Here is a 12710-nt window from a genome sequence, read left to right on the forward strand (position 1 = left end):
GTCAATATAACCACAAAATTGAGGACATATCACTACATTTACGTATACATGTGTACGCACAGTAGTTTTCGACTTCAACAATCAACCCAGCTCTGATCTGATGTGCTATAAGTGAAAAATTAATAGCATATTCAACCTAAAGACTGTTATTTCTGTCTTTCTCTAAGGCAGCTATTGGGAAGTTTATTGTTTAGCTTTCCTGCTATACATTGATCATCCCAGAACATAATGAGAAACTGCATTTTACAATCTAATAGGCATCAGCTCATGAGCTTATCTTGGTGTAATTCTGTCTGGATGCATATAACCCATGCCCTCTATCAAATTAATAGCATGCAATAGTGAATGCATTGGGAAGTAATGTGGTGACAAAGAAAGCAAATCTCAGGGTTTATTGAAAACAAAATTCCTTAAATGCCTAAACTTCTAACATCTTACAACTACATGAGGCAACCTTCTCCATCAAAACTTGGTACCAATCCAAAAAGAACTTGATGCTCAGAGAGTTGAGGAGCCATTCCCCTAGTCATCCGAACATGACGGCACCAATTCACCCTCAATGCATGACAGAGCAACATAGTCGTTGACCAACATAGCGAGTTTGTAATCTCTTTCTCTCAAACTCAAGCTAGCAAAAACACAGAAAATCAAAAAGTCAGTAATGAGGTGAGATGACACTATGCATTTCACTTAACAGAGTTCAACTTTCAAAAGGATCCCAGTTGATAGTCTCGCCACTTTCTGCACTCGCTCATTGGCAGCTGGAGTTCCTCCAACGACGGGCTCGGGAAGATTTGGGCTACTAAAGCGCATTTCATTCATCACAACTATAGTAGTCTTGTCCCAGTGCACTGGAAGCCTGTATACATGATGAAATTAGTAATATGAATGATAATCCTTTGTTTCATCTTTATTTGGGCTTATGCATAAGATAAATTTAAAGGCAGAACAAATACTAAATGAAAAGTAGCCGCTAATAGTAAATAACACCATAACAATCACTAAAACAACTCTTTTTAAATGATAACATACAAATGGTCATCCAGAAAGTTCTTTTCTGCATATCATAAGCCAGCTGAGTGTGTTAAATATTCAAATGTGACGGTCTAATCAGTATATGTGAGTGTATATGTGCACACACACGAGAAAGGGAGAGAGAGAGAGAGAAATTTGGAGAAGCATTTTTTTTCTTTTTTTCTTTGGGAGGGGGGTAAGGGAATCACCACCATGTAGCACCTCTATTAGTTTTGCCCAAAAAAGTCAGCATGCGATGCATTTAATGGATTCAGGATGCCAGAAATGCTGTGGAGTTTCACTAAAGTACCAAAGCGAACTACTTGCATTCATGTCCATGAGTCAGTTAACTGTATTTTCAAGAAGCTCAGGGGGCTTGTTCTTCTATTCTCTTCAGAAATTTCTGATTAAGACCATAGACATTAAACAATTTTAGGCTTGGTTAATCAAATGATTCTAACCAGATTCCTATATGAAGAAATGAAAACCAAATACCAAAGTTGAAAGCAGAAGACTGCCATTCAGAAGGATTGACGTGTTTCCTTGACATTGAAGTTTTATCGATCACATCAGATGAAGATTGAACGAGTAAATCATTGAGATTCAATTGGTAAATTGACCCAAAATAACACTGGATAACCAAGGTAAGAAAAGAATATACCCTGACTTAGTTTAAATGCTGCATTTTCTAGAATCATGTAACAGCAACTATATCAGTATATTCTTTTGACTCTTTTCTTTCAGTTTCGCTATTAAAAAAAAGCCTTAACCATCTTCTGAATTCTCCCTTAGTAGTGTTGGCAAGGATGTAGCAAGAAGAAATATGTTAGTCTTCTAATGAATTTAGACAACATGGATGGATTTGTTTTGCACACAACATTCATATAGTGGACAATGGCATTCGAAGAATTAAAAAGGAGATTCCGCATAGGAATAGGATTGTTTTGCAGTTTTGCTCTCCAATTCTGCATCAAACACTACTTCTGAAATGGAGTTGTTTTATGTATCTGATGCTCAAGGTTAAGCTATTCTAATAGCCCAATGAACTTTATGAAATTAAGCATCTCAAACCTGATAGTACCTTTAAATGGAAGCCACACTATCTACTCAACATCTATGATCTTTCATTAGAAACAATTATTTTGATTAGTAAAGATTTCTTTTTGACGATAAACCCTTGGAGTTGTATAACCACAGTTAATTCTTGAAATAACATGCCATTTAGTTTATGCAAAAATCTGCTCTTTGTCAACAATTGGATGTCATAACAACACTAGCATTACCAGAACTTATTTATCACAAAATAGAAATAACAAGTCAAGACTGCAAAGAACCAATATTTTCAATTAGCACAAGAGGACAGAAAAAACTACATAAAATATACTCAAAAATCATATTGAGAAAGTCAAACCGCTAATAGAAGATCAAGAAATAGCAATAAAGAAATGACAAACATAAAAATTTACGTTTTGAACAGAGCATAAAAAATGCTCTGAGTTTCATCTATAACATCAATCCCAAATCTTTAAGCCTCCAACTCAGCTTGCCTAAAAAATGCTACTTATAAAATCAACCGCAATAATCACAAAATAGTCCAAATCCACAACTTGGTCAGAAATTTTTTTTAAAAAAAATAATTTGAAATACCTAATAACAGAGTCTTCTCTGGCTTGAAGATTATTAAGATCAATAAAACATTTCTTCAGATCAAGAGGGTCTTCACCTCGACCCAAAAAATTAAACTCCTTTATATAATTGGCTTTCAATAGCCTAATATTCCTCTTTGGCCCTGACCCTAAATTTGTTCTTTCTTGTATTCGTCAAATCCAAAGTTAAAGAATTTCAAAACCCACAAGAAACATTACCAATTCATAATAAGTACTGTAAATGCATGCGAAAATACTGAAAAGAAAAAAATGAAACAGTTTAAGGGAAAATCTTGAAAAACAAGAGGAGAAGGATATGAAGAACAAGTATGTTGGATGAGCGGTCAAAGGTCAAGACTTGGATGAATGGTCTTGATGGAGAGTATGCATCCTACTGCGAAATCTTCATTACTGTTATGCGCTTTCATGGATTTAGGCTTCTCTTCTTTTCGGCTTGTAGTTCACGTGATTTTTGAGGTTTTTGTAATGGAGTATCAGTTTCTGAAGAGAAGAGACAGAAGAGAGGGAAAAAATGGGGGAGAGAATGTACGGAAGCTCAATCGACCAAAAGAAAAATCGTGTGGTTTGGAAAGGGAAAAAGAACAAAAAAAAGGAAAAGAAAATGAAGGACAAAGAAGATAGACCACAAACAGTGCTCTACAAAGGTCTCCCCTCAGCTCACCTGCTCTCTGACAAGAGGAAGAAGCAAGAAACGAAGAGGAATAGAAGAGAAGAATTAAAGGTGAAGTGAGGGCGACCAAACTTGCCACCAATCTCCTAGTGAGGACGCTTGGAACTGAAATGCGTAGGGTTAGTGGAGCATTTGCTCGTTTCAGCAGAAGCTGAACTCCCAGCTAAGTAGAGTGTATGGGATAAAACGTACATTACCCACACACCACTCAAAGAAAAATAGAACTAAAAAATACAACAAAAGGTCGGGAAGTAAATAGGTGCAGACCAAAGGGTTAACACCGTAATATCAACAAACCTCAGAGCCCAATGAAGACAAGACATTACGAAACAACCGCCTGATTGTTTGACCAGAAACCGAGCCCCACATCAATAGCACATCTATACGGTTGATCAGAAGCGAATCATATGGTACCACGTGGCGGATGAGACGCCGACGTGGAACCGCAGCTTTCACACTAGTCTATATGGTTGACTAGGAGGGTAAGTGAGATTGTATAAATTAGTTGCCCAATTATATGTCTACTAAGTTTGTATTTTTTCATAAAAAAAAAAGAAAAATATATTATTATGGGAGTCATATGAGTTAAAAGGGTGTCAATGTATAAATGCAATTTTGCGTAATGATATTAAATTAGAAATTAGTTTTGCATTAATTATTTAGGGAGTTGATAGCTATGATGCATATATACAAGCAATATCAATTCTCAATTGGTATGCGACTTGCATTCATACGAGTGTGATAATGTACTTTGTCACCGTGACTTTTGTATGTGCCAAAATCAACTGTGAATTTAACTTTCATATGTTACAACCAAAGCTTCACATTTTATTGTGAAAATTAAGGATGATGCTATCTGATAGTTTATAAATTTTTAAGCTTCACATTTTATTATGATAGGTAAGGATGATGCTATCTAATAGTTGATAAATTTTTGAAACCAAACACTTGATAATTCGAGAAACACATGATTCAGATTAAAATGACAGAACTCCAATAAAAATCTGTAGAATTTCCACACTATTCAACTCTCTACTTTTGCTGTAACTTCAGGCATAGAGAAAAAGAAAATGAGCTGAAGACCACAACATAAATAGAATAAAGGCAATTTCAATTTACTAAAAATTACTCGTGTCCTATAGATCAATGCTTGATCGTGCTAAGAAGTTTGGATTATTTTCTCAGGCAATAAATTCAAGAAATTCAGGAGGATAAGAACATCTTTTGCAGAAAAACAGAAGAGCCGATGGAAAAAAAAGATAAAAAAAGTAGGCATTTAAATCACTTTTGTAGAAAAATAAAAGAGCCAAAAAAAAAAAGAAAGAGAAAACAACAGTTAAATAGTTTCTAATTTTAAATTCAAGTTAGCATCGACTCATGTAGCTTAGTCTTTGCTTTGAGTTGATTGAAGCTAAAAAACCACAACCAAAAGGTTCCAAATAAATTGAGTTATTTTAGCTTTCAAAGGAATCTTCAATATCAAAGGTTCCAATAGGTTCCAGAAAATGCAACCAATAGTTTCCAAAAAAATTGATTTTTTGAATTTTTTGTAGAAAAAATACTGTAGTGATTTGATATATGTGAGGTAAAAAGGTGTTTGGAAAATGTGTTCACGAAAAGCGTAGCAATTTTTCTTTGGAAAATTGCTAGCCAAACAAGGCCTTTCTTTATTTAGCTTCCAAATGAATCATCAATATGAAAGCAATACAAAAGCAATTCTCTTTTCTGAACAAGGAAATCCACTTTCCAAATAAGAGTAATCAATAACTTCAAAAAAAGAAAAGAAAAAAAATATCATTACAACGAACCCGCCTGCCATGATTTTTACCTTTAACTATTAAGAAGTCATACAGAGTAAGAGAAGGAAATCAAAAGATAAAAGGAAGACAAAAAACAAAAGATATGCAAGCTACATGCCTCTTCTTGTCCTTAGGCAAGCAGGACACTGAGCTTACGTACCTTAGAATCCTAAAGCACTTTAGTCGCTATTGCACAAAGAGTGACTAAGTGCGCATTCAGCCATAGCAATCCCAAGCTACAGAGAGACATCAGAATAAAGGATATTAAGATCTACTTGATGCACATAACTAAATTTGGAAGTGTTTGAAATACATCATCAACATAACTAAATTTAAGAAGAAGAAAACTACATTAAATTTTCAAAGATTGAAATATTTCAAAACAAACTTATTTGAATCATCTAAATGGTTTCCGTTATTATCCCATCCAATAAGAAAAATTTGGCCATCCAAACTGAAACGATTAGATTGGTAAAATTATGCAATGACTTAGAGGCATAATATCACGTACAAAGCCAAAGAAAATACAAGAAAAATAAACATTAATAAGATTCTCCAGTTATTTCTTCAACTGATTTGTAAAGCTGAATGATTTCAGAAAGATGAAAAAGTGGCAAAGGTACCATAATGTACTAATAGCAGTTAATGAATGTTCAATCCTATAATGAATTCACCATCATTGACCTCTAAGCTTATTCATCATTGACTCTCTGAGCTTAATGACAGTCCACCTCAATTAAGCAATAAGCAAGTATGAGTTGAAAAGTTAAGAGAAAAAAAAAAGATTGCAAAAACAAAGAACCAAAACCTCTTCTTGGATAGATGCAGAACCATAAGAGATTTTTTAGTCAATAATCATAAAATGAAACAAAAGGAAGAAACTACAGCTTTGTAGCAATTTTGATCCATTTTGTAGTTAACAAAATACCTAATTTAAAGTTGCTAAGCAATATGATAATTTAATTACTAATTCTAGCATGTGGTTAGATTCTAATATTCGAGACTTGTTAATCTTGGTCTAAACTTTTACTGCATATAAACATAAAAATAATTTATTCTAGTCCCTTGTATTTTAGTGAAAATTGCCATAGGGCTGAAAGCAATTGGTTAGCTTGTACAGTTCAAATTCATGGAATATATAAATAAGAGGTTTTACCAAGAGATTTACTGTGTCCGGTACAACTAAACTGTGCCATGAAAGCCAGCCAAAAGGTGTGAAGAAGGGAATAAAAAAGCTCAATTAACAATAAAAAGCCTTTGAATGGCAGGAAAGAAGGGAAGAAAAGCCATTTTGGTAAAAAAGTAAAGTCTAAATTGCAAGATTTTCCTGTAATAACAAAGTGACGCTCAACTAAAGTAATAATAAATATAGGGAGCACTGATTCTACTGTAATTTACATTATAGTCTCAAAATATCATCCTATTAACTACACAGGCCAATCCCCCAGAACAAATTGGCAAAATTTTAATGAAAAACTTGCACTCTAGCAAAAGAAAATGAAAGGCAAGATTTATGCAAAGACACGAGGAAAAGGCACTTAAAAATAGTAATCTAAAATAATAAATGAAAATCCTTGATGACTTACAATGCTTTTCGCCATTTTTGGCTGAAAGCCTGGCACCTAAGTACGCACAGAACTATCAAAAATAGATCCATCATTTACTGGAATAGAGATGCAAATCAAATAAAGAAAAAACAGACCTTTTCCTTAATGAATGGAAAAGGAAGCTTGTGAAAGAGCATCCAAATAATGAATAACCAGGAAAATCACAACCGAAACTTGATTGAATTTTGTTTTTTTAAAACATAGTGAGTTTGTTTGGATAAGAATTTATTTGGATGATTTATTTGATCCAGTTACTGTAGCACATTGTGTGATGTGATGTATGTGAGATAAAAAAGTGATTGAGAATTGTGTGTATGATGCAAGCAAAACAAAATCTGAAATTTTTACCTCAAATTCTTGTTGTCCAAACAAACTCAGTGTATGAAAGTAAACTTTTTAATAGTGAATGACATAAAATATACTATATCTTGGAGTGTTGCAGCAGTCTTGAAGAGGAAAAAGCCCAACCTTCTCCACCTGCAATCACCAAAAAAACATGTAAAACTTAGATTAGTAAAAAGGGGAGAAAAAAGCGATGAGAAAATTAAATATACAAAAATAAAATTCAGTAAGCAGCGACTTTTGGATTACCAATCGAAGATAACGATCATGATATCTACAAAACACCACATGGAAACTATTAACTACCCAATTTCCAAATCGAAAGTATCTAGGTTCTTAACATTCCCCATCGGAGAAATTTATCAAATAACAAAAAATCATTCCACAGTATTAAAATAGTTAGGCGGATAAAAGATTTAGAAATTTATCTGAATAATAAAAAATCATTGCACGGCATAAAAATAATTAGGCAAATAAAAGATTAAACAATTTAAATGAAGCACTCCAATCTCCAACATCCTAACTCATTAGATTCGGTTCTACCGCCGGATTAACATAAACTTTCGCACTATCAACTAAATTTAGAAATATCTAATTCAACTTGCTCCAATCAATAAAGTGAAAATCCACACTTTAAAATTTCAATTGTCCTATTTCCCATAACTAACTACTACATCAAACCATCCAACCGAAGCAAAACTTTCCAATTTGATGACATCAACAATTTGTAATAAAAAAGGAACCGTCTCTTTATACTAATTATTATGGAAATAGCTATGGAATCCGATTAAAACTTAAGTCATAAAGAGGGGAAATGATAAGTAGGAGGCATAATAATAAAAGTAAAAATTGGGAAACCCCAAGTTTTGGAGTTTCGAAAAAATAAGGGGGACAAATCAAGGGCACAAAATAGCATTGATATAAAAGACAAAAAGTCGTATGTGTGTTTGGATTAGGAATATTTGAAATAAAAAAATTTACTTCACAAATTTCAATCATTTTTTTATCTTCTCAATTACATTTCTATCTCACATACATCGTATCAAAAAAAGTACTACAGTAATTATTTCAAATAAATCATCCAAATAAACTCCTATCCAAACAAACACAGTTTATGGGCAGGAAGGCGAAAACATCCATATCGATTTTGTGGTTCACTGGCATATCATTAATTAATATAACGCATCATCAAATTGAAAGACAAAGTAATAACAAGGAATTTTTTTTAACTTCTAGCCAAAACAATTGGAAAACATTAGACGCAAATACAAGAAACAAAATAAGGGTGTTTTCTAACGCCCAGAAAAAAATCTTCAATAACAATAAAACTAAACAAAATAAGGAATAATTGGACAAAAATAGGGGGTTTGTTTGGATAGTGGGTTATTTTCCCAAATATATTTGTTTACATCACCATTACAATTTTCAATACAGTTTTTTATCTTTCCAATTACCTTTTTATCTCATATACATCACATCACAAAAAGTGCTACAGTAAAAATATCTCAAATAATTTACAATTCAAACAAACCCAGCGTTTGTTTGGATAGTGTTATTATCTTAAATAATATTTCGCTTGCATCATAACCACATTTCCCAACCCACTTTTTTATATTTTCAATCATCTTTTTATCTCACATACATCATATCACAAAAAATGCTACAGTAATTATTCCAAATAATATTTTAAATAATACCCTATTCATCATAACATGTCAGAAAGGGAAACTAATGCATCCGAGGGAGAAGAGTACAATGGGGAAAAGAGGTCTTGCAGAAGTGCAAGAAAAATAGAAAAAGTTTTTTTAACGCAAATCTACAGAGCAAAAAAGATCACCTTATTAGTCTTGCAACCTGAAGAAGACGAAAATGGCAGAGGAGAAGAAAAGGGGAGAGAATGACGAAAAAGAGAGAGAAGCACCCCGTTTCTGACTTTCTGGCCTCCAACCCATCGCCCAAAAGAAACATCGCGTGATTTGGACAAAAAGGACAGACAATGCACAACAGAGAGTGGTTGGTTACCTCGTAAATGCACAACAGAGCCCAATTCGCAAGCATCCAATCACATGCACTGCTCGTGGAGGAGGACAACATACGAACTACTAATAACAAACTTCGAAAAGCAACTCCTTTCATCATTATTCAGTACAATTACTTGAACCTCGGGAAACAATGGCAAAACCCAGAAGGAAATGTACGGTTCCTCGCTCACAAACGTGTGTTGTCCACCTTCCCCAAGAAGAAGTTGAATTTCCGGTTAATCAAACCAGAGGTGACAATCCCACATTACCAATATACCCCTGAAAAGAAACACTAACTCCAATATACAATAAAAAAGCGTCCAATGTAAATAGGAATAGACCAATATGCTAAAACCGTCATATCAAGTGATTCTGAGGCCAACGACCACAATACCAAACCAACTGCTCTACTGTATCAGCAACAACTGCAAACCCAAAACCGTTTAAAATATAATAAATTTAAATATATACACCCTCCATCCCGTAAACTCTGTCGCGCTTGGGAAGCAGCGTTTTTTATGCACAGTAAAATCCACTTGTTTGTAAACTCATGGGTTCCAAATTTGCCCTTCACATTCACCGACAGGTTCAAGAAATAAATGGGTCAAAGAGGGACCCATCAAAAGCATTCCATTGTTTCGGCTACCAAAAACAAAAACTCATTTCCTTATCAAAATCTTCTTCATCCAAAGCAAATGGGTCAAAATGGGACCCACCAAAAACCAATCCTTTGTTTCAGCCACAAAAACCGTTTCCTTATCAATTGCTGCCACAGAAACTGTTTCCTTCTTCTAGCAGACATTCATCACCGCCTACTACTAAAATCTTCTCTGATTCTCCATCGTTAGCCATTCTTCAATTGCTGCAAATTTAAGCTACGATAATTTCTCTGGAATAACTATAAATTCCCTCTTCTCATACTCCATATTCACTTGAAAGTTTTCACCTTTGATTACAATATTGGTGCTCCAGTTCAAGAGAGAAGCATTGGAAGGATATGAAGTTGATTGCTAATCCATAGTTGATAACAAATGAGATTAAAAGGTTAGTTAACTGTCTTTTATTCTTTCTTTTTAATGGTTTTTTTCTCTTTTCTCATGTAAGAAAGGCTGGATCTTTTAAACTTTTGTAATGTTTATTTATTGATTATTTTGTCTATAATTTCTTAAAGATTTGCCGCCAAATTATTTACTGAAAATTTAGATTTTGGCGGATTACTCCAAAAATTAGTCTTGAAATGCCTATTTTAAAATATTTAATGGAATTGTACACTAACTTGTACCTCTATATATGCAGTCCGTTTGTTTTGTTTTAACACTCTGTTTCTTTTTTTTTTTACACAATGTTTCAAAGGTGACTCTTAAAAGAAATATGGATACTTTTAATGATGTTGAAACTAATAATTCTACGAAGAGATTAACTAATCAAGAAAGGCAAATGATTTTTGAAGCTTTATTACAGGAAAGTAATTGCGGTAAATTGAAAAGAGGAACCATCAGGAACATTGCAAGCCTATTTAAAACAAGTATTAGGACAGTTCAGAGAATTTGGAAGCTAGCAGCAATTACTTCTACAGATGGAAGAGTTGATGTATCACGCAGGTTTCCTAAAAGATGCGGAAGAAAACGAGTGGATATTGATTTTACTTTGATCATGGCAATTCCTCTCCGGCGCCGGACAAATATCAGGTCACTTTCCAGTGAAATGAAAGTGTCCAAATCAACCCTTCACCGACGAATTAAAGAAGGTGCTATAAGGCCACACTCAAATGCACTCAAACCACAATTGACAGATCAGAATAAGCAAGTAAGGCTTAACTTTTGCTTGTCAATGCTTGAACCAGAAAGTCTCAACAGCAATCCAACATTTATGAGTATGTTCAATGTTGTGCATATTGATGAAAAGTGGTTTTACATGACTAAAGAATGTGAAAAATATTATCTTCATCCTCAAGAAGAAGAACCTCTTAGGACATGTAAGAGCAAAAAGTTCATTGTGAAAGTTATGTTCCTAGCTGCTGTTGCTCGACCACGTTTTGACTGCTCTGGTAACCCAACATTTGATGGAAAAATTGGGATTTTTCCTTTTGTATTCAAAGAACCAGCAAAGAGGAGTAGTAAAAATCGTATGGCAGGTACATTAGAAACTAAGCCAATATTGTCAGTGACCAAGGAAGTATATAGGAGATGTTTAATTGAACAGGTTTTGCCTGCAATACATGCTAAATGGCCACGGGATGGTGGTAGTGTTACTGAAATTTTGATCCAACAGGATAATGCAAAACCACATATTAATCCCACTGATCCTGTATTTATTGAAGCTGCTTCTAGAGATGGATTTGATATTCACTTGTCATTTCAGCCTCCTAATAGTCCGGACATGAATGTTCTTGACTTGGGATATTTTAGAGCTATACAATCCTTGCAACATCAAGAAGCACCATTGTCAATTGATGAGCTAATTCTTGCTGTGGAAAAGTCATTTGATCAATTATCAAGTGAAAGTCTAAACAATGTTTTCTTAACATTGCAATCATGTATGGTAGAGGTGATGAAAAATCTTGGGGGAAATAACTATAAAGTGCCACACATTGGGAAGCACCATTTAATGAAAGAAAGTTGTCTTCCACTGCAAATAGAATGTGAAAAAGAACTTGTGAATCAAGTTCTAAGTCATATGCAAGCGTGATTATCTTCATTGGACAGGTAAGATTTTATAAAGCTTTTTTGTTTTTTAAGATTTTTTATCTCTAATTTCTTGTGTGTATGGTTGTTTAAACTAACTAGTGTTCCTTATTTTCATATTTGTAGGTACTTAAACTTTACTAATCATGTGTTTTGAACAAAATGGTATGGGTGTTCTAATGTGCAAAATGTACATGTACTCAATGTTCATTTGTCTAGCTATTCTTGTTCACTTTGCTCTGGAGCATCTTTATTTGTTGTTTATCACTAAATTGTGTCCTATCTCATCTTTTGGCAGATGGTTGAAGTCAAGCAATCCAACCCTTTTGATTTTGTGGTGCAAGCTTTTGATTGGGCAAAGAATATAGAAGCACTTTTATGTACTAGTGGTTTTTCATTGACTGCTTTTATTTCACTTTACAAGATTTTAGAATGGCTCAGTAAAGTTAGCTTGACGTTAGTAGTAGTAGTGCTGATTTTTGTACAAAAGGGAAAATGTGCAATGCTGAGTGAAGCTATGTACATGTATAAACATTGAAACACTACTTTTGTTGGAGTTTTTGAAACTGTCAATAGCATTATTCTATAAAGTGAAAATAGTGCATATTGGTTTGCATTCTTTTGCTATTTGGTGGTAGAATATCTGTTTTTGCATTTTTGAGTTTTGAAACATTAAAAAAAAAGAAAGGAACTGACACTTCCATAGACTACGTTTAAATTAAATTTGGTAGTGAGTGTAGTTTTTTTTCTCCAAGTAGAGTAACATGCCTTATTATTTTGCTCATTTAGTTTTTGGATCAATCTAAAATTATTCACCTATTTTTTACAGTTTTTTCTTGCTTTCAATATGAATTTATTTTGTGAAAGTTGATCATTCTTAACAAATTAGTGCGTATGAAAATAATT

General features: G+C 33.7%; 1 protein-coding gene and 1 pseudogene across 1 annotated transcript; one reads left to right on the plus strand and one right to left on the minus strand.

Moving 5' to 3' along the window:
• Positions 1-556: 556 nt before the first annotated feature.
• LOC113759343 lies at positions 557-3088 on the minus strand (annotated as a pseudogene).
• Positions 3089-10662: 7574 nt separating this feature from the next.
• Positions 10663-12087, plus strand: LOC113763459. The gene is made up of 2 exons (XM_027307280.1): positions 10663-11825; positions 11931-12087. The coding sequence occupies exon 1, from the start codon at positions 10774-10776 to the stop codon at positions 11806-11808; it is 1035 nt and encodes a 344-aa protein (XP_027163081.1). The 5' UTR covers positions 10663-10773; the 3' UTR covers positions 11809-11825; positions 11931-12087.
• The last annotated feature ends 623 nt before the right edge of the window (positions 12088-12710 follow it).

Source organism: Coffea eugenioides, chromosome 2 (genome assembly GCF_003713205.1).
Source record: "Coffea eugenioides isolate CCC68of chromosome 2, Ceug_1.0, whole genome shotgun sequence".
In the NCBI taxonomy this organism is placed as follows: domain Eukaryota; kingdom Viridiplantae; phylum Streptophyta; class Magnoliopsida; order Gentianales; family Rubiaceae; genus Coffea; species Coffea eugenioides.